This window comes from Solanum stenotomum, chromosome 2, assembly GCF_019186545.1.
Source record: "Solanum stenotomum isolate F172 chromosome 2, ASM1918654v1, whole genome shotgun sequence".
Classification (NCBI taxonomy): Eukaryota; Viridiplantae; Streptophyta; class Magnoliopsida; order Solanales; family Solanaceae; genus Solanum; species Solanum stenotomum.
The window spans coordinates 27,074,502-27,098,407 of NC_064283.1; the positions used below are offsets into that span (position 1 = coordinate 27,074,502).

General features: G+C 39.5%; 1 protein-coding gene across 1 annotated transcript; it reads left to right on the top strand.

The window, feature by feature from the left end:
• The first annotated feature begins 11,444 nt into the window (after nt 1-11,444).
• On the top strand, nt 11,445-11,831 carry LOC125855859 (uncharacterized). Its single transcript, XM_049535532.1, has one exon. It carries the CDS (start codon nt 11,445-11,447, stop codon nt 11,829-11,831), a length of 387 nt encoding a protein of 128 aa, XP_049391489.1.
• The last annotated feature ends 12,075 nt before the right edge of the window (nt 11,832-23,906 follow it).

The window sequence follows — 23,906 nt, forward strand, 5'->3', positions numbered from 1 at the left end:
CTGCTAATAATGCCGCAACCATGACCGCTCTATCCCACGTGACTTGGTTGTCAGCTTTTGTAGGCGACACTCTGTTACGCACCAGCAGCCAGAAGAACTTGGCCACTAAATTTAATGTGGCCTTTCGGATGCCCAACCGTGGAGCGGCGACCCATTCCACACGCTCGCCATCTGCAACAATGTACCTGGCCAACCATAGTAGAACAACCTCTCGCTACTCAGCGTTCCTCTGGAAAGTACCACTCCGCACGATATCCCATCTGTAATCAAACTCTGCTTTGTTGAGAGACCAAGAGTGACCCGTGGTAGGACCATAGAGAAAACGTCTGATCGTGGCAGGTGATATGTCCACCGGACAACCTTGAACCAAAGTGGAAGTGAGAGGATCTTGAGCTAGGGGCTTTGACCGCTTGGAAATCGAACCTCTGAGAGTGGCAGCATAGGAGGCATAGAATTCCCGCACAATCTCCTCGCTATACGTCCCTGAGTCTCGAGCCATCCAGTCACACTTGTGAAGGTTGAACAGCTGGTGAATGTCCAGAACAACGTGCAAGCTCCCCGTGAGGACTCTACGCTCCTCTGTTATTAGTCGGGCCATCTTTTGTTTGTCGTTTACCATCTTGGCATCCCGATAAATTTGCCATTGGCCTTATACACACCACATGTTTAGCTTGCTAGCTACTGGAGTGGGGTCATCATTGCGTGGTGCAGGTTTGAACTTTGAGCTAGTTGCCTCATAAGACGAGGCTGCTTGGTCATTCTCACCGGACCCTATGGCTGATTTAGCACTGGACCCTGCATTATGGGCATACTCGGATCCTGAAGAATGGGCAGACTCAGAGCTTGAAGCATGGGAAGACTCAGATTCGAACATAGACCCCTCTGAACTGGAAGCCACCCCAGTTGGTGATTCGATCAGTGTGTGCTCTTCATCAGACTGGGAGACAGTGACTACATCGGGAAACACCTTTCGGGAGGTGCCTCTGGTGACTCGAGGTGCAATGGGAGAAGTCCTAGTGTTGAGAGGAACATATGCTGGATCTGTGTCTGTGTCTGTGTCCGTGTCCTCATCGATTAACCTGAAACTAGGGGCAACAGATTTTGACTTGCCCTATTTTGAGTAGGTGACCAGCTTCTTGGGTGCCATCGTACCTGCGGAAGCGATATTAGTGCCCAAGACTAACCATAAATAAACAACAAAAACTTGTAGAACTATAAACGAACAGTGACAAAGTCCTAGGAAAATTTCAGACAGAGGGTACAGTGGTCATCCACGGAGGAGACCTACGGTCTGTAGACTGATCTACGGTCCGTGGATCTCTTTCGTGGATCAGGGAACCAACAATATAGGTCACAGATGAAAACAACGGATGTGCAAAACGGTTCGTAGATTAATCTACGGACTGTAGTCCACATCCGTGGTTTCACACTTGGTAAATTTTTTATGTGCATCCAGTTAGGAACCTCATCTACGGTCCGTAGATGGATCTACGTTCCGTAGATGGGGTATCGTGGATGCCATATGTGCCAGGTTTCAGCCATTCTTTACTTCTGATCATACATATTTGGCCTTATTTTTCAACATTAACGAAGTCTCATCATGCATTTGAACATTCAATTATGCTAGTTCTTCATTCTTAAGATTCCGAATGATCATTTTACCAAACAATTTATACAAGTTTTGGAACCCTAAGTCGAAACTTACATATAGACTTACAATCACATACAATAAGGCTACACAACCACTATCTATCGTTCCAAGGGCATTGTAACTTTCAAGTTTATCATGCAATTTCATCTAACAATTACCCAAGGTCAAGACCCAACTCCCGACTTTCTATATTCAATCTATGAATCAAAATTCAAAGTGAGGGGAAAGTCTATTATCTTACAAGCAACGAGGAGTGGGGGTGATTGCGTGACGACACTAAGCTTAGCAAGACCAAGGAATCGTCTTCTTCGTTACTAACCAAACACCGGACCCTTGTTGTGGAATATGGAATGAGTTGTATTTGAAATGGAAGGGAATTTGGGAATTATGGAAGGGATGATATTATGGGGGAGTTATGGAGTGATTTAGGGAGGTTATGGGATGGTGGAAACCATTTTGGGAGTAATGGAGGGAAGTGGAATGGTATAAAACATGGGGGTTTTTAAATAGGGGGGTCCGAGTCGGGTCAGATAGCCTTAGGGTTTGGACTCGCGAGACCCCGTCTACGGTCCGTTAATGAATCGACGGACCGTCGATGGGGTCCGTAGACCTCTGCAGCAGACCATTTTCTGAAGAATTTTCATGGTGTACGTACATACGTAGCAAACATTAGGCTATTCTTTTTACATTTTCTTGACACTTTTAGACACGGACCCTATACTAATTCTAGCTAACACTAAGAACTAACACACTAAGAAACCTACCTAAATTGATACAAGGAGGAATCTCAATAATATCCGCAATAGTCCACCAAATAGCTCGCTTGAACCTTTTTAACACAATCACCAAGCACTCTACTTGTCTCGCATTCAAATCTGCCGCTCTTTGCCCAAGTATACATACCTCAAATGCGGTGGTAGAGCCTTAAGCTCCAATTTCGGTGCCTCCACAATAGATGGTCTTGCGGGTGAGGACTCGCGATTCTTCATGTCTAATTCATACTTCTTTGGTTTGGGCCGGTATTCACACATATCGAGTACGGCTACCAATTCATCATACTTTTCAATGCTATCACTATCAAAATTCATCATAACTGCTGCTAGTACCTCAACACCTAGTCGCTCTTCAATTTGCACTTCTGTCCCACTCTCCACTCTGTAAGTTATAGCAGATACTGTTTGGAGCTCACCATTCTGCTTCATGGACCTACAGATATTGAAAGTTGCTTCTTCATTGTTCATTCTGAACTTCATCTACCCCTTTTCCATATCAACCAACGCACGCCCTGTGGCAAGAAATGGTGTCCCAAGGATGATGGGAACCTCAAAATCAACCTCACAGTCAAGAATCACAAAATCCGCCGGAAAGATGATAGATTCTACTTTCACTAGCACATCATGGAGTACACCAATGGGCCTCTTCACAGTTCGATCGGCCATTAGTAACCGCATTGCAGTGGGCTTTGGGTCCCATAGACCCAACTTCTTGTAAATAGACAAGGCCATGAGGTTGATGCTAGCATCAAGATCACGCAATGCCTTAGCAAAGTGTAACAACTCTATAGTACATGGGATCGTGAAAGCACCAGGGTCCTCCTTCCTCTGCACCAGAGATCTTGTAGCAATAGCGCTACAATGCTACAATGTATCATCATCTTCAAAACTCACAGACCTTTCCTTTGTCACCACATCTTTCATAAACTTTGCATACCCAGGCATTTGCTCCAAGGCTTCTATCAAGGGAACATTGATAGAAAGTTGCTTCAACATAGTAATAAACCTGCGATATTTACCATCTTCAGTCTTGTTCACTAACCTGTGTGGAAAAGGTGGTGGAGGTCTAGGTATGGGGACCACTTTCTGAGATATCTCCGTTTCTTGCTCTATCGCAGTCTTAGACTCTTCTCTAACTTCCAGCACATCATCTTCTCTTCTAATCTCAGCATCCACCACAGACGGCATAGGTGGATCTATAGTTTGCTTACCCCCTCGAGTAGTAATTGTCATACAATGACCATTATTCTTTGGATTTTGGATAGTGTTGCTAGGAAGAGTGCCAGGTTGACGCGAGTTCACTGTAGTAGACAAACTGAGTCATCTGCTGCTGTAGATGCTTTATTGACACTGCATGGGCATCAACCTTTTGACCAATACCACACAAGTTGTTTCTCATCTCCTTCATATTCTCATCAGTTGCATCAAACCTTCTCATTATCTTCTGCATCATATCTTCAATACGCGCCATATTACCTCCAACTTCCCTAGCACCTAATTCCCAATTTTGAGGAGGAGCATAGGGTCGAACCTGATCGTTTCTGTTGCCATAATTGTTCTTGTTGTAGTTGTTGTCGCGATTGGAGTTCCCATCTCGGACATATTGACCCTCTCTGTTGTAATTTCCATAGTTTCGACCTTGGTTTCCTTGACCTTGGTGCCAATTTTCCATGTTGGATCTTTGGGCATTTGGTCGAAAACCCCCCGTCTCATCATTCACACCATAAGCATCCTCTTCATAGTAACACTCTTCAACTGGTGGTGGAGTTTTAGTTAAGTAATTCACAACATTTACCTTTTCTACTCCTCCGCTCACATGCTTTAATACCAACCCCAATTCGGTCCTCATCTGGGACATCTCCTCACAAATATCATCTGTAAAACTGATATTTGTATTATGAATGGCAAATGTGTTTCTTCCAGTATCTGACCTCCTAGTGCTCCATGTTTTATTGTTGCGAGAGATCCTCTCCAGTTTCTCAGCAATCTGTGCATATGTACAATCACTATATGAACCTCTGGCAATAGGGTCAAGTACTTCTTTATTGTTATCATCCTGTCCTCGATAGAAATATTCCTTCAGCGACGCATCATCAATACGATGATTTGGGACACCTCTTACGAAGGAAGTGAATCTGTCCAACGAGCTACTCACAGACTCTCCAGGTAATGCCACAAAATTGTTGACCCTATCTTTCTGATTGATCTTCTTGGACACTGGATAGTACTTTTCTCGGAACACCTCTGCCAGTTAGTCCCATGTAAATATTGACTTATAAGAAAGCTCAGTGAACCATACTGCAACATCGCCTGTCAGTGACAGAGGGAATACTCGTAATCCAATGACATCCATATCCAAGTCTGGTCAACCTACACAACTTTTCCAAACCACCCTTAGCTTGGCTAAGTGAGCATGTGGATCCTTGGATGGCGATCATGAGAATAAGCTTCTTGCTGTAAGCATCTGCTTCAAGCTACTAGTCGCCACAAATGTGTGCCCTGGAGGTAGAGGAGGTAGGCTAATAGGTCCATCAGAGTATGCTATATTGATGTTACCCCGATAGTTGTCATGTTGTCGTGGGCCTGGTGGACCATGCACCCGCACTGCATCTCCCAATTGATTTTCAGCTAGACCTCGGTTTTCCTCACCAGCTACTCTTGGCTGTTGTAACTCAACCGCATCACCAAGATTTACTCCGATAGGATTAACTGGAAGTCCTTTATTGTTCATTCTTCGCAAAGTTCTGTTCAACTCTGGATCGTACGGAGTAAGTGGTTTGCCCTGGCTCCGTGTACTTGGCATAAACTAGAGTCAGAATCTGAGAGAGACAAAAATAAAAAGAAAAAGTAAAATTAGGAAATATTTGAATAACGTTCAATAATGTAGTTAAAATAAATCTAAAAGCCAAATTCCCCGGCAGCGGCGCCAAAATTTGATACGCTCAAATTACACCTCCCTACAGAAGTATAAGTGATCGTTATCAAGTAAAGAACCCAACTTGTAGGTTGGGGTCGATCCCACGAGGAAAATGGTTTAGACTTTACTTTAACCAAAAATTATATTCAGTTAGTCATATTACTTCCAGAAACAGGTAATTAAAAGGGAGGGGGGGATCTGTTTGTGTGAAACAAATAGTAAGAATATAATAAGTAATCGGTAATCAAAACTCAACTTTGGTTGTTATTAAGATGAGAGAAATAACTAGAGTATATGTGTTCCCCAAAAGCTCATAACGCAGTAATCCTAGTAACAACAATCCTTTCCTAGTGTATTACATGCAAAGTGATAAGTTAGGTATCTCTAAATCTGTGGTCCGGCATTTAGAGAATTTCACCCCGCACCTTGGTTCGGCTACATGTGTATAATTTACTAAACCTTACCTTTAGCTCATATTAGACATGATAATCGATGTTTGGCTTAGTTAATATTTTGCACCAATCGACAGTAGCCTATTAGATAGTATCACACTAAATCTATGTTGATAATTATTTTCTCGTTAATTACCTCCTTGGTTCGGCAAGTAGTAACAAGGCAAGTTCTAATGTTGGCCACCGTTAAAAAGACTTCTAAATGAAAGAATTATCAATGCATGCAAAACACTATTCAAGAATTGCTTATTTACTATTCATACATTGTTAATCGTTCATGGTTCCCACAACCCTACTGGAACCCTCGCAGTATCAATCTACGGATCAATCAGTACGGTCTGTAGATCAATCTATGGACTGTCAATGGCCATCGTGGTTCCACACTTGGTCAGATTTCCCTTATTTGTCTTCCATACCTTGCCTACTGATCTACGGGCATCACTTACGGACCGTCAATGGACCTACGGTCCGTAGATCAGCTCCGTGAATGCCCTTATTCTGCATTTCTTTCAGCTATCTCTATACTTCCGTGCCTGAACGTCTTTCCTGCAAAATACGATAAAAACACATAAAAACCAATACAAAATGGTGCTAGACACACACAACTTGTAAGTGAAATGTATTAGAAATACCGTAAACTCACGGTATACCACAGTGCTTATGTCACTCATAGAAGCTATTGCGGACACAATATTCTGGGTTTTCTTTTTTTATGTTTCAACCTCCAGCCAATAGTCTTGGCATGTGTATATATGTCTGTGTAAGTAGGTATGTTTTTGGTTGTGGCCTCGTCGGCTAGATAGTACATCTTTATTTTTTTTCGGTTTGTCTACCATTGTTTGTATGGTTATTCCCTTTTAGGTTATGACCTCTGGGTCCAGGCTTCACTTTTTAGAGGTTGTGCTGCCCAATAGTTTTGCCTCACAAGTTTGGTTTAGCTAGTATGTTTCAGTGGGTAACTCGATGTATTAGTTACACCCCCTATTTCAGGGCATGACAAACTCGGTATTAGAGCAAGTCGTATCCTAGGGGGTCCACAAGCCATGTCTAGTAGAGTCTTATTTATGGGTGTAATGTGCACCACACTTATAATCAAGAGGCTACAGGGCATTTAGGAATTGTTACATTTAATTAAACAGATAGATTGTTCTATAGTGGAAAAGTATAAGAACATTTGAAATCTAAATCGTTCTTTATGTTTCTTATCCAACAGGCTACACTTGCTCTGGATATGGCAGATCGAGAGATAGGTATGGATCCAAGGGAAGGTACTAGTCTTTCCCCACCGGGTCAAAGAGATAGATTTCCCTTGGAGGCACGAGGTGGATCTCTAGTACCCCAAGTACCAACCTCCCCTACACCTGTTAAAGCTCGAGGAGATGTTGTACCCCCATCCTCACCAGTTCCATTGGTACCTGAGAAAGCTACGGACACAGGACCTCCAGTACCTATTGTTCCTCCACCAGAGATCTCTGGGGAGCAGGGGGTGAGAGAGGTAGTTCAGTTACTGACTAGGATAGTTTCTATTCATGAACGACAACTGGAGTTAGGAGTAGATATTCAGAGAGACCGCTTGAAAAGTTCGAAGGTATGAGAGTTTCTTTATTTGGACCCTCCGTTATTTACAGGATCTAGTCTTATTGAGGATCCCCAACACTTTATAGACCATATATATAGAGTATTGAGAGTGATACATGCCTTCGTTATAGAGGCTGTGGAGTTGGCTTCTTTTCGGCTACGTGATGTAGCCATCCTTTGGTATGAGGCATGGGAGATATCTAGAGGACCTAATGCTCCGCCAGTAGAGTCGGAGAACTTCTCTGAGGTATTCCTTGCCCACTATTTGCCAAGGGAAGTTCGAGAGGCCCATCTTGACTAGTTTATCAATCTGAAGCAAGGAACCATGAGTGTGAGGGATTATAGCCACAGGTTTAATTCTTTGGCAAGATATGCACCAGATATTGTATGTACCATGAGAGCCAGAGTTCATCGTTATGTTGATGGTTTGGCAGATCATTTGGTCAGATATAGTAGGGTAGCATCCTTATCAGATGATGTAGATATTTCCCGTATACAGGCTTTCACTCAAACTACAATGGATTCGTGATACCCACAGGGATAGGGAGCAGAGTAAGACGGCCCATACTATGGGGTCTTATAGGGAGCCACATGGTGATTTTAGGCCCCCTTTCCATCGATATCCAACTCGGCCAGCGGGTAGTGTCTCACCACAAGTGCAGGGACCGCAGTTTGATCGTTATAGTTAGTCAGTACCAGGTCAGAGCTCAGGCTAGCCTGAATGTCGTCGATAGGATCGTTTCGTACAGATAAGATATCTCACTCCTCAGTGTACACAGTGCGGTAAGCCACACATTGGGCAGTGTAGACAGGGTTCAGATGTATGTTATCATTGTGGGCAGACAATACATTTTATTAGTCGGTGCCCGATGTTGAGTAGAGGTGATCTAGCTCAGCCTTCAGGATCCACAACAACGTATTCACCCTCAGTCCGTCCCCCATGATCAGGAACGCAGTCTACTAAGTGTCGTGGTATAGAGAGGTTAAGGAGATACAGGCTCGAACGGTAGTTAAAATCCCTTTTATGCACTCACAGGACGATAGGATTCAGAGGCATCCCCTGATGTTGTTACAGGTATATTGACGATATCTTCTCAAGCTGTTTACGCATTGATAGACCCTGGCTCTACATTTTCACATATTAGTCCATTTATTGCTTATAAGATTGACATGAAATCTGAGTTGTTTCCACAACCAGTTGAGGTGTCTACACCGGTTGGCGATTCTATTTTAGATAGTCATGTCTATCGGGGTTGTACGGTATTAATTAATGATCGTCCAACCTCCGCTCATTTATTTGTATTTATTATGCTAGATTTTGATGTTATCATGGGTATGGATTGGTTAGAAGCTTGTTATGCTAATATTGATTGTCGTGTAAAGATAGATTAATTTTACTTTCCAGGTGAGCCAGTCCTTAAGTGGAAGGGTAATGCAGCCAAACCTAAGGTCAAGTATATTTCATACCTTAGGTCTCAGAAGTTGATTGCTAAAGGTTGTATATACCATATGGTTCATGTACATGATATTGATAAGGAGCCCATGACTCTTCTGTCAATTCCTATCGTGAATGAATTTCCAATCGTATTCCATGATGATATTCCAGGAATTCCCCCCAGAAAAGGAAATTGATTTCTCTATAGACTTGCTTCTTGATACGCAACCTATATCCATTCCTCCCTATAGAATGGCACCTGCAGAACTACGAGATTTAAAGGAACAACTGAATGACTTGCTCGATAAAGGCTTTATTAGGCCAAGTACTTCCCCATGGGGTGCCCCAATGCTTATTGTTCGAAAGAAATATGGATCCTTGCAGATGTGTATTGACTATAGACTACTAAATAAAGTCACTATAAAGAATAAATATCCTCTTCCATGGATTGATGACTTATTCGACCATTTACAAGGTGCCAAATGCTTTTCCAAGATTGACCTGTGGTCTGGTTACCATGAATTGTGAGTCAGGGAAGTTGATATCCCAAAAACAACATTTAGGATGAGGTATGGCCATTTTGAGTTCCTTGTCATATCTTTCGGGCTTATAAATGCCCCAACAACCTTTATGGATCTTATGAATTGATTCTTCAAACCATTCTTGGATGAATTTGAGATTGTGTTTATTGATGATATTCTTATATATTCACGGTCGGAAGCAGAGCATGAAGACCACTTGCGAGCAGTATTGTAGACTCTCCAAGATTGCAAGTTATATGGTAAATTCTCTAAATGTGATTTTGGCTTACCTCAGTAGCTTTTCTTGGTCATGTTATTACAAGTGAGGGTATTAAGGTTGATGGACAAAAGATTGAAGCAGTGATGACTTGGCCGAGGCCTTTGCATCCGACGGAGGTTCACATCTTTTTAGGCTTGGCGGGGTATTACCGACAGTTTGTGGAGGGATTCTCATCTTTTTTTGCACCACTGACAAAATTGACACATAAGGCAACAAAGTTTCAGTGGACCGAGGCATGCGAGTAGAGCTTTCATGAACTAAAAAAAAGGATTACCACTGCACCTGTCCTAACTCTTCCATATGGTAATGAGGGCTATGTTATTTATTGTGATGCCTCAAGAATTGGCCTAGGTTGTGTTCTTATGCAACATGGTAAGGTTATTGCATACGCCTCTAGATAGTTGCGAAAGCATGAGCAAAATTGTCCTGCACACGATCTTCAATTGGCTATAGTTGTCTTTGCCCTAAAAATTTGGCAATATTATCTATACGGGGTTCATATAGATGTGTTCATCGATCACCAGAGCCTTCAATATTTATTTAAGCAGAGGGAGTTGAACCTATGACAAAGGAGATGGCTAGAATTATTAAAGGACTATGATGTTGACATTTTATATCATCCCGGCAAAGCTAATGTTGTTGCTGATGTGCTCAGCTGGAAGTCCATGGGTCTAAGTCACGTTGAAGCAATAAGGCAGGAATTACAAAAGACATATGCCAGCTGGTTAATTTGCCAGTACGCTTGGTAGATGTAGGAGGAGGATGTGTTGTCATTAAGAATATGGCAGAATCTTCCTTTGTGATTGAAGTGAAAAGGTGGCAACATAAAGATCCTAATCTTAGGAAATTAAGGGAAAAGATTCCAAAGCAGCAACACCCTTTATTTGAGCTAACTAGAGATGGAGTCCTTAGATACCAAGGTCGCTTATGTGTACCGGCAGTTTGGAAGCTCCGTACAAATATTCTTTTAGAGGCCCATTATTCTAGAGATGCATTTCACCCTGGAGTGACGAACACGTATCAGGACCTTCGACAGATCTATTGGTGGAATGGCATGAAAAAAGATATTGCGGAGATGGTAGCTGAATGTCCCAACTGTCAACAAGTTAAAGTAGAGCATCAGAGACCTGGAGGCCTAACCCAGTATATTGAGCTTCCGTTATGGAAATGGGATATGATAAATATGGACTTCATCACTGGTTTGCCTCGCACTTCATGAAGGTTTGATTCCATTTGGGTAATTATCGATAGGCTGACAAAATCTGCTCATTTCTTGCCAGTTAGGATGACATATTTAGTTGAAGATTATGCTAGGCTTTACATTCAGGAGATTGTTCACCTTCACGGAGTTCCATAATCTATTATCTCAGATTGAGAAACTCAATTTACAACACATTTTTGGAGATCATTTCAGAAAGGTCTATGCAATTAGGTAAATCTTAGCACCACTTTTCATCCACAAATTGATGGACAGGCAGAACGTACTATTCAGACGGTTGAGGATATGTTACATCTTTGTGTGTTGGATTTTAAAGAAAGTTGGGATCAACATCTACCTCTTATCGAGTTCGCTTATAATAACAACTTTCAAGCTAGTATTCAGGTGACCCCTTACAAAGCACTATATGGGCGGAAGTGTAGGCCCCCATCCGGTTGGTTTGAGCTCAGGGAAGCAAATTTGCTAGGTCCTAATCTAGTCCAACAAACGATTGAAAAGGTTAAGCTTATTAGAGATCAGCTTTATACAACACACTATCGATAGAAGTCTTATGCAGATGTTCGCCGACGGAACTTAGAGTTTGAGGTAGAAGATTGGGTTTTCTTGAAAGTATCGCCTATGAAGGGAATCATACGATTCGAAAAGAACGGGAAGCTCAGTCCTAGGTACGTTGGATCGTATAAGATTATTTGGAAGATTGGTACGGTGGCATACGAGCTTGATTTGCCTTTAGAATTGGAAGCCGTTCATCCTGTATTTCATGTTTCTATGTTGCGGAAGTGCATTAGAGATCCTTCACGTATTATGCCCATTGAAAATATTTGTATCACTGAGGATTTATCTTATACAGAGGTACCAATAGTGATTTTGGATCGGCAAGTAAGAAAGCTTCGAAATAACGATGTAGCTTTTGTGAAAGTGTCATGGAGAAATAACGTCGAGGAAATGACTTGGGAAGTGGAAGAGAAAATGAGGAAGGAGTACCCCCAACTGTTTACGACTTGAGGTGAGTCACATTTTAATTATTGGAAATTATTTCTTCACAACGACTTAGTTAGATTTTAAGTAGCTTGAAGGTGAAATTTGTATGTCTTCTTACGAGATAGCTATGCAAAATTTAGTAGTAAATTTTTTTAGAACTTGACTTCAGGTTTGCGACTTTAACAAATATAGAATCGTAAATAAAGTACTATGAGAAAACAAAACTAAAATACAACCAAGGAATTGTCTAGATCCATTCGCGGGAGAATGTTCATAAGGGGGGGGAGAATGTAAGATCCCATACTTTTCTCTAATCATGCATAATATATGTGGGGTAGTATGGCATGGTTATATGAGGTGTATATGACTTTGTATTGTACGTTGGAGAATAAGATTGCAAGTAGGTGGCAATATCAAGGAACTAAACTAAAGTTTTAGGTCAAAGGGACCCCTCAAACAAAGTTCATCCTCGGGTAGAACTTCGCCCTTTTGGAAGGTTTAACTTGTCCCATACCTTGTGGATAATCCTATGACTGTAAAACATGCTAAGAATAGTGTGTTCTGGGGTATTATAATAGCACAACGATCGTATGCTAAGTTTGGAAGTGAAGAAAAATAGTGAAACTAAAGTCGGCAAAATTTATCGAAGTTTCTCTAATAATATTTTCTTAACTTTGGGTAAAATGTCTTGGATGTTTTCTCCCAATATATAAAGAATTAGAAGGCCTATCACCCATTAAATCGAAGGACTGCAAGTCTAGTTTGCAATGCACAAAACCCCGTATCCAACCGACATCAGACTAAAAATTTATGAGGGTTTTACTACAGACTGCCGGGGAAGAATCCGGGTCGGATCCGGGTAAAAAATGTAGTATATCGGCTTACTCAACCTTTTAATCCATGAAAACATTTCATTTTACTTCCAAACTAGAAAAAAAGCTTAAGAGAGGGTTCCTATGGAGTACTTGCATGATGAAGGTCAGTTTTTGATGATTTCTACCATTAAAGATTACCCCGTGCCTAGAAACGTGATCTCTACACGCGGCAATCATTTTCCCCTTCTGTTAGCTGCGTTTGGAGCAAGTTTTTGAAGATATAAATTCATAGTTATTGGTGTTTCTTCAAGCTTTACACTTGGTTAACTAAGGTAATCATCTCGGGACTCTTTTATGATTGTTTTTATGAAGTTCTACGGACATTTCATCAAGTTGAGGCCATTTGGCAAATCTGCCGATTTAAGAACAATTATCAACTATTTATAGGTGTGTACCAGCTGTGTATATATAGTGTTTGCGAAGTTTAGGATGTAAGGAACCAATTTTGTGAAGAAGCTACGGCCATTCGAGCGTTCGTTGAAAAGGTATGTTAAGGCGAAGCTACGTCCCTCATTTTAGCACCACTCCTGGGAAATTCCTAAAACACCGAATGTGATATTTGGCTATTCTCTTGCTAGAAAGACCTTCAGTGAAAGGCATTGGGATCTCAGCTAAATTATTTCATGATTCTGTTATCTTGATATCTCACTCGTTCGGATAAATAGAGTGTTCGACATCTACATGTCATTTTATGAGTTTCCTTGATTATATGTCCAGACGTATGAATTCATATTCTTCCTTGGGTGATGTGAATTAAAATGTCACGCGAGACCCTTACTACTTGTGACCAGCCCTCTTTCTCAACTAGGTTATTATTAAAAAAAATCTTTAAAGTACCTCACGACCTTCAAAACTCTCAAATATAATTTAAATGTAAACTATTAGAACACTTGATTTTTGAAATATTTCTTTTATAAATTATGTAGGAACCAAGTTAGGAACTAAGTCATCTTAAACTTGCTATGAATATCAACAAGGTTAGGTTATCCTTCTAAAATTCCTTCTAAAATTCGAGTTAACTTTTCAAGCTTATTTGGAAGAACATATCAAGTTCCATGAGATTGTTATATGTTGTATGAAAGTTATTATGGGGTTATGAGAACAATACTACAAATGGGCCAAGATTGGCAACATGACAACAATAACTCATTCGTGTTATAAATCCATGACATGACATGCTATGCATTCTACTCCCGAGCTATAATCGGGAGGTATGGGGCCTATTGCCTATATTTATACGTATGAGATACAAATGGCCACAAGTTGGTGAATATGTGTCGGTTCGCTACCGAAAAGCACCACCATTGCTAGCATTTGGTTGGGTATGTCATGCATTTGCATCTATATATATATATGTATTCATGACATAAAATTATACGAGAATACCATGCATATTTAAGTAGTAGGGTGCTAAAGGTCAGCCATGGACATTATTTGGGTTTCAGTTTCAGGTGGTATCTCTATTACCCTTTTACAGTAAATGTATATGATTTTACTTTTCACTTTATATACCAGTACATTTTTATTCGTACTGACGTCCCTTTGTCTGGGGATGCTGCTTTTTGTTTTGTGCGGGTAGGTACAGGCAGAGACTCTAATCGACCCATCCGCTAGGATTCAGGTTCAGTTGTGAGTTGGTAAGCTCCATCTTATCCTGGGGCTATTAGAGGATGTTTACTTTTGTTGTACAGTTTGGGTATAGTCGGAGCCTTGTCGTGACAGTGCTTATTTCACTCATAGAGGCTATTGTGGACACAATATTCTGGGTTTTATTTTTGTATGTTTCAACCTCTAGCTAATAGTCTTGGCATGTATATATATGTGTGTGTAAGTAGGTATGTTTTCGATTGTGGCCTCGTCGGCTAGATAGTACATCTTTATTTTTCTTTTCAGTTTGTCTACAATTGTTTGTATGGTTATTCTCTTTTAGGTCATGACCTCTGGGTCCAGGCTTCACTTTTTATAGGTTGTGCTGCCCAATATTTTTGCCTCACAAGTTTGGTTTCGCTAGTATGTTTCAGTGGGTAACTCGATGTATTAGTGTATCGAGTGCCAGTTACGCCCCCTATTTCAGGGCGTGACATTACTATTCTTTTTGGGATAAGTATGGAGTTTATTAACTTCTAAGGAAACATGATTTTTCAAATCAAAAGTTTTTTCCATGTCATCTACAAAATTGTTTGACAAATCAATAGGCTTTGCACCAAATTCAGACAATTTTTAACCAAGAACTTCTTCAAATCATAAATTGATTTAAATTTAAAATCCCGAATCTCAGGGGGACTTTTGCATATGAGTAGCAACAATCTGAGCTTCCAAATTACTTTTAGAAGTAAAAGTCGTATCAGAAGTCTTTATCTAATTTTTAATCGAGAGAAGTAATATGTTCACCCAAAACTTTAACATAAAGTCCCAAATAATTATTTTGAGAAATTAAATTATTTATTTCATTAATGCTGACTGCAGTAACATCTTCTTCAACAAATTTTTGAAAGGTAGTAAAGGAGATACCTGTATTATTTGGTAAAATAAAATATGACTGAGGAGGATAAACAACCTTAATAATATTACCATATCCATCTTTATAAGATCGTTTAAGAATGTTGATGAATAAAGGTAAATAAGTGGTTATAAACCAGGGACAAAATACATAATTTGATTATGTAGAGAACAAGTTTCATAAAACTCTTGAGAAATATTATTCAAATCATTAGCACTATAACTGTCAAAAAATCATGTTTTAAACTAGTTCCATTTATCACCCAAAAATTCATTCTGAATGTACTTTCTTGCTAGTGAACCTGGACTAAAATCTATTTGGTGTACACTCATCATTAAGTTTTATTAGGATCAAAATCCATTTCGGATACATAAGGAATATCCTTATCAGAAATATCAGAAGAATTATCATTAGCTTGAACAACATTCGATCGAGGATCAATTTTTATTTGATTGACAAGTCTATTACGTTGATCCACAGATGGCTCTCGGGTNTCATCATTAAGTTTTATTAGGATCAAAATCCATTTCGGATACATAAGGAATATCCTTATCAGAAATATCAGAAGAATTATCATTAGTTTGAACAACATTCGATCGAGGATCAATTTTTATTTTATTGACAAGTCTATTACTTTGATCCACAGATGGCTCTCGGGTATCCAATCAATTAATCCCGCAAACCCCAGACAAAGAGCCAGTAATGGTCGCCTCTCCCTTATAAAGCTCTTTGTCTTGGGGTAGCCCGACGAGAAGGACCGAAATAGATCTCAACAAACCCCTGCTTCTGGATGACGACACCTGTCGAGGAGAACTCGAGTATAATAGAAGGTATGATATGTAAAGAAGCAACACGATTTCGAGCCAGGCCATACACAGGTCCAATTGGGGAAATATGATGAATAGCAAGCAATCTTCTATCAGAAAATGAATGTCTACTATAAGGAATATAATTAAACTTCATGCAAATCCTGTTATTAGGATTTTATGTAATATGAAAATCTCAGAATTAGTGACAACATTTGTAATTTGACTAGGGGTTATAACAGAATCTAATGTCCAAGTATCTTGGGGCTGTAATCCAAGGAAGTGGTGACATTGACGATGATGTTACATATCGCATAGGGGCTGCTTGGATGAAATGGAGGCTTGCTTCTGGAGTCTTGTGTGATAAGAAAGTTCCACCTAAACTTAAAGGTAAGTTCTACAGAGTGGTAGTTAGACCGGCCTTGTTGTACGGAGCGGAGTGTTGGCCAGTCAAGAACTCACATGTTCAAAAAATGCATGTGGCGGAGATGAGGATGTTGAGATGGATGTGTGGGCACACTAGGAGCGATAAGATTAGGAATGAGGTTTTTCGGGAGAAGGTGAGAGTGGCCCCTGTGGTGGACAAGCTGAGGGAAGCGAGACTGAGATGGTTTGGGCATGTGAAGAGGCGGTGCGCAGACGCTCCAGTGAGGAGGTGCGAGGGGCTGGTGGTAGAGGGTACGCGGAGGGGTAGAGGTAGGCCTAGGAAGTATTGGGGAGAGGTGATTAGACAGGACTTGGCTTAGCTTCACATCACCGAGGACATGACTCTAGATAGGAAGGAGTGGAGGTCGCGTATTAAGGTTGAAGGTTAGTAGGGTTAGCGTGTTGTCTTTCCTTGCGAGGGTATGGGTTGGTAGTGTTTGTAGTAGTCCTAGCCTGGCACTTGTAGTTCTTGTCTATGATCCTATAGCCACATGTTGTTTACTGCGATTCGCCTCTCACAGTATTTTCTTAATGTTATTGTCTCCGTTGTTGATTATGCACTAGTTTTCTTATTGGATGTTATGTTTTATATAATGTTTCCTCTTCTCTTACTTGGTTTGGATGTACTTGAGCCGAGGGTCCACCGGAAACAGCCTCTCTACCTCCACGAGGTAGTGGTAAGGTCTGCGTACACTTTACCCTCCCCAAGCCCCACTTTGTGGGATTTCACTGGGTATGTTGTTGTTTTTATAGTTTCTACTAAAATAGTCTGATCAACTGTATCATGTAACTTACATCTCGGGTTTAACGTCGATAGCAATTTTTAATAAATTCTATAAGATAAACAAATTAATTCAAATCCAGGTACATAATTATAACCATGCGTTTTAACATTTAAAGTTAAAGCATCAAGAATATTAGATCAGTTAAAGATAATTGCAAATTAGGCTGAGTATTAAAATATACCGGGCCATATACCACGGTGGAGTCAATCGAACCCATCAAAGAATGTCTAAAATTTAAATATCTAGCATCACGAAGAGCAGCTAAAAATGTCTCAGGTAACCTTTAAGAGTTAAAGGTTTAAAAGCAATTTGAACCATTCCAATATGCAATAAATTATATTATTTTTTTATATATCACAATATCTCATTTATTTAATAAACGAATAGTCTATTCAGATGAATTTAATGGCAATGATTGCTCAATTGTTTTTATTAATTGTTTATGAGATATTTCATCAAACCAACCATAATCATAAATGATTTTAATATCAATTTTTGGGAATTGATTATTTGTTTAACAAATCAAGGTTCTGAGGTATATCTACCACTTCCAATCTAGTACTTTTAGTACTTACTTCTCCTAGATCCATGTTGAAAATAACATATCTATGTCGTATACTTCTCATCAATCTCATATTTACCATGAAAGTTCTTTGGCTCTGATACCAATTTACAAGATCTCTGAAGACTGGCGATAATCCGCACGGTAAACTATAATATAATATAATATAATATAAATTAAATATTTTCAAACAAATAAAAATTAAGGAGCTAATAGAAAATTATAAAATGAAAATATTACTAAATTAAAATAAACATATATATTTGTTATTTTCAAATGTTTTAAAATAAACTTACTACAATAAGAAAAAATCAAAATATCTAACTTCTACATAAAAGAAATATTTAAGGAATAAAAATAGTATAAAATTTTATGTTTGGTCAAAAAGTACGTGTGTCACGACTTGAATCTACACACTGGACGTGGCCGGCACTCGAAGACCATTGCTGGTCCCCAAACGAACCCTCATCCTGGCTGACTATAAGTGGAAAACTAACTGTAGCATGAAAAAGCTTAAAAATTGAATAAAATTTATGAAACTTAAATAGAAAGATTTAACACAAAAGAAACTGAATAAAATAAACTATTCAACTCTCCATAAAATAGGCAACTTAAGTCTTTAAGACATTTAATAAAATAAATAATACAGACTTCTCATCTATGTTGACTATGTATGAAGCCTCTAACTGATCAAGATGGAAGTCGAGACCAGACCCATGACATTCTAACTAAACTAAAAAGTATATGAAATCCCCCGAAAACAAGGAGGCTCACCATAGCTAATTCGAACTCCCGGATGTATCAACGAGCTCCTGTTGATGATCCTAAATACCTGCGTCTGCATCATGAAAAGATGTAGGCCAAAGGGCTCAGTACGTGAAATGTACGAGCATGTAAAAGGAATTGTAAAGTATAAATATAAGCTTGAAACTTTATAAAAGGAAAAATACTTACCTCTTCTTAACTCACTCAACTCGACTCAACTCAGGAATAAGATACTCAACTCAAAGATAAAATATTCAACTCAATAATAAGACACTCGACTCTTGGTACTCAAACTCTGGATACTCAGCTCAACATAATTGAACTTATTTCAATAAAAAGTCATTTTAAAACAAATGCAATATAAAGAAAAGTTGTTTAAAACGTAAAGTCAACTCTGTGCGTATGCAAAGATACACTAAACTTTGAAATGTATGTAAAAATACAAATAACTGTGTATATAAGAATACAAATAACTTCTGTGGAGTTTCTTTACTGACAACCATCACTTAAGAGCTATAGTGATGATACAATGTGTTTGCCAAGGCATCATATACCTTGCCGAGGGTATAGGACCTAAACTACTAAGTGGATCCACTAATCTATGCTAAAAAGCACTAAGGGTTCATCTAAAAAGTATGATCATTTTTTACTCGTGATGGCTACATGGTTTATGGGGGTTGTGGGTTCTCTGAACGCTCCCCCATATCGATGCTCAATACTACTCCCAACATATAATACTAGTTCTTTATGTCTAAAAACATACTTCTTCTGTGATTTGAGATTAGTGCTCAAAAACTTAGCTTATAGGCTATCTTGGAAATCAAAGTTCCCTCTCTTACTTAATTGTGAAAGCATTTACTCTTTTCTGAAACCTAGCTCAAATGCTCTTCAGAAATCAAAGTTTCCTTTTCTTTTATAAATGTGAAAGCATTTTAAACTCTTTGGGAATACACAGCCTCATATAATCTTTTGAAGAAACTGAACTTACTTTTTACTCTTACTCAACTCAATGCTCAAGTCTTAAAATAAGTTTAAAATATTTGGAAAAGACTTCTTAATATGGTTCATATTGAATTATGGACATGAATGACTCAATACGAGGTTTTGAATAACCATAGATAGAACTCAATACTTGGAACTCAAGAACTTCAATGATACTACTGATTTCAAGAATGGTCAACTCAGAGGGTTCATACGGAATTATGAGCATGAACTACTCGACCCAAGGACTCAAACATACTTCTCATCTCAAGACTGTTCGATTTATAGGGTTCATGCAGAATTATGGGCATGAATAATTCAACTCAAGGACTTTATGGGTAACATGTAACAGTCCAATGATTAGAAATATAATCTCAAAGGGAATTAGGAACTCAATACTCAAGACTTAGAACTTGAAGATACTACTACTCTTAATGATGCTCAATTTATGGAGTTCATACAGAATTATGGGCATGAACGGCTCGACTCAAAGGTATACATAACTACATAGATCTCATGTATATGACTCCTCTCATTCTCTTACTTACTTCCTCAAAACTTAACTCAAATTGATGATGGATCTCAAAGTATTCACAATTAAACTCAAAGGCTTCCTTGAACTCTACTCTTAACTCTCTCTTGAAAGTGAATTATGAATTCAAGAGTCATGGTTCATGATATGAAGGATATCGCTGATAGTGTAGACTCATGAATACATTATCCTCACTCTCATGCTCACTTACTTGATTCTTGAAACAAGTTACTAGAAATCGTAGAAGACTCCGCAAAAGGACTCAAAGAAACTCTCTCAAAATGATCAGAAGAACTCTCAAGACTTAACTCTTAAATTTACCTTGAATTTGAATTATCAATTCAAGGTTATGATCATGTTATGAATGATTTCTAGGTGTTTGGAAGTAATTTAAAGTGATTAGAATCAAAGGGAGTGAAGGTACACTTAAAAGGGACTCAAACGGGACAACTGACGGAAAATGAGTGGGGGCAGGTGACCCTGGCGCGTTCCGGGCATGGGGCGCCAACCACTAACTTCAAAGACTACATATGGGCGCACTGTAGGGGCACCGCCCTATCCCCTTGGGTGTATCTGGGGCGCGCCACCCCAGCCTTTCCCCAGGTCAAGTTTGACGAATTTCGCTTCTCGTTTTCTCATCCTAAATCACTTTTAATTGATTTCTTTTCTAAAGTTTTCCTTAGATTCAATCACCCAACCTAAGTACACACTAATCCACTCAAAACAACACTCAAACCAATCACTTTAATTTAAAGATATTATCAAAACCCCAACAAAACAAGATTTAGAATGAACACCTGTTAAGAACTTAAATCCTTCAACTTTTTGAGAATGAAACTATAACACCCCGACTTTCCAAAACGTCTAAATTAACTCGTATCTTCATGGAAAGACAAGGAGGGTGATTAATAAATTAAAAATGATGTGTTATGTCATATTTGATGTGTTCAAGGATTGTATCTCAAGTTTTAAAGTTAAGTAAGTGGCAAAATAAAAGTTGGCGAAAGTTATCGTAAGTTCCTTTTTAAAGATTTGTCTAAAATTTGGGTCAAATGTCTTGGATGTTTTCTCCCAAAATATAAAAAGTTAGAAGGCGTATCACCCATTAAATTGAAGGTCCACGAGTCTAGTTTGCAACATACAAAACCCCGTATCAAACCGACATCAGAGTAAAAAGTTATGAGGGTTTTACTAGGGACTGCCGGGGCAGAATCCGGGTTGGGTAAAAAATATGGTATGTCGGATTATTTAACATTTTAAGCCATGCAAACATTCCATTTCAGTTCCAAACCAGAGAGAAAGCTTAAGAGATAGTTCCTATTGAGTTCTAGCATGATGAAGGTTAGTTTTTAACGATTTCTACCATTAAACATTTCCCCCGTGCCTAGAAATGTAATCCCTACACGTGGCAATCATTTTCCCCTTCTATTAGCTACGTTTGGAGCTGGTTTTTGAAGATATAAATTTGTAGTTATTGGTGTTTCTTCAAGGTTTACACTTGGTTAACTAAGGTAATCATTTCGGGACCCTTTTATGGTTGTTTTTATGAATTTCTACGGACGTTTCGACAAGTTGGGGCAATATGGCAAATCTACCGATTTAAGATTAATTCTGAACTGTTTATACGTGCGTACCAGCTGTGTATATATAGTATTTGTGAAGCTTAGGATATAAGGAACAATTTTTGTGAAGGAACTACGGTCTTTCAAGCGTTCATTGGAAAGGTATGTTAAGTCTATTCCCTACTTACAACATGTTTCCTTAAAGATTTGGAGCAATGTAATTGGGTTGTTATCCTTGTTACACTTGTAGCCATTATTGTTGATTGTTGGCTGCTCGAGTTGATATAATCCTCTCTTATCGGGATTCTTATACAGTTAGTAGCGTCCGTGTGTTGGACACGACTTAAAGGCTATTTGTATAGGTTGCTCATAACTAAATTGTTCGCTTTTAGCGATTGGATTGTTATTGTTGCCCGTAAGGCTAGTGTGGTTAGCTGTAGAAATGTGATCTATGCCTAAAAGGACTATATTCTACCTACAGGGTTATATGGATGCCTAAAAGGGGTATGAGTTGCCTACAGGGCTAAATTGATGCCTAGAAGGGCTATGAGTTGCCTACAGGGCTATATTGACGCCTAAGAATGCTATGTGATTCCTACAGGGCCATATTGTTGCCTAAGAGGGCTATGAGTTATTTATAAGCTATGTTGATGTCTAAGAGAGCTATGTACTGCCTATGGGGCTTTATTAATGCCTAAAAAGGCTATGTGACTGCCTACGGGGCTAGGGGACTACTGATAGGGGTATATAGGCTGATTGGCACCTTCCATGATTATGGGGCCTGAGTAGGTGGTCTTGTGTGTTGTTTGTACCTCCCGAGCTTATGGGGGCTTGGGTAGGTTGTTGTTTTATTATTTTTGATAAGTTTAGATTTATGAACAGGTCGGTACACTTATCTTATCCTTGATTTATTTATCATATTATTCGAGTATATGAGGATACCTCATCATAGTCTATTGCCTTTCATACTCTGTACATTATTTTGTATTGACCCCCATTGCCTTGGGGGCGCTGCATTCATGCATGCAGGTCTTGACAGACGACCGAGTAGAACTCCTTAGCAGCAAGATTGACTTTTATCCGGTTGGCTAGCCCTTTCCTTCGGATCTTCTAGAATTGGGAGGTTTGTTACCTTTTGTTGTATATATCTTTATAGGTAGGCTTGGGCCATGTCTTGATAATCTTTACTACTCTTAGAGGCCTGAAGACTAGTGTGTGGGGTGTGTAGCTATGTTATGGCCATACTAGCCTATGTTTTTGGTTTGCTAAAGCTTGTGAGTTGTTTGATGTATTGTAATGATATATACTTGCTTTTAGTTTTGGCATAGATATCATGGTGGCCTCGACGGCCCAATCATGACTTCTGTGGTGGTTGGCTATTTTATTTATATGATCTCCTGGAAGTAGCTGTTTCTTTTATATATTAGTTGACAGGGACCTTGCCGACCGAGGGCTTAGTTTTAAGCCGAGATATACTTGTTTGTTTTCTTGATTGTGTGTGGCTTCCATGTACTAGTAGCAAATGGTTCAACAGGGTCGGCTCGGGCTTGAGTTTTGGCATTAGGATCCAGTTGCGCCCATCGAGATTGGAGCATGACAAACTTGGTATTAGAACAACGTCGTATTCTAGGGAGTCTGCAAGCCATACCTAGTAGAATCTTGTTTATAAATGTGTTGTGCACCACATCTTATAAGCAAGAAGCTACCGGGCATGTTAGATGACTATCCTTCTTTTTCTCACCTCGTGCTTCACATCGGTGTCTTAAGGGTTGAGGTTTCTGGCTTATAATTGATACTTGTATGCAGATAGAGATGACTGACACTAGATAGACCACAACTAGCCAGGGGCTTGATACAACTGCAAGCGAGGGTACCGACAAGGTACCACAGGTGGAGGTAGCCTATTTTGAGACCCAGGGGGAGACATCTTCTCAGCCCCCTATCGCTTCTCCACCGCCTCAGGAGCCTCCCAGGGCTACAGGACTTCCGGCTCCACCATCAATACCACCTCTAGTTCCTCCTATTCCATCTTCATCAGGATTTCAAGAGTGTTGTATGTATGTTAGCACAGTTAGTAGCTGCACATTGCCAACCAGTTGCACAAGATGTTGCCAGACCTTCTAAAGGGCCCAGAAGTTCGAGAGTTCGTAAATTTCGTCCCTTGAATCCTCCACAGTTTACAGGGAAAGATGGCAGAGAAGACCCTCAACACTTTATTGATCAGCTTCATAGGATCTTTAGAGTCATGTATGCCTCAACAACTGAGTCAGTTGAGTTAGCAACATTTTGATTGCGCGATGTTGCA

Bases quoted from the DNA above. Each gene is read 5' to 3' on its own strand.
- LOC125855859 (XM_049535532.1), top strand. From the start codon at position 11,445: ATGAAGGGAATCATACGATTCGAAAAGAACGGGAAGCTCAGTCCTAGG.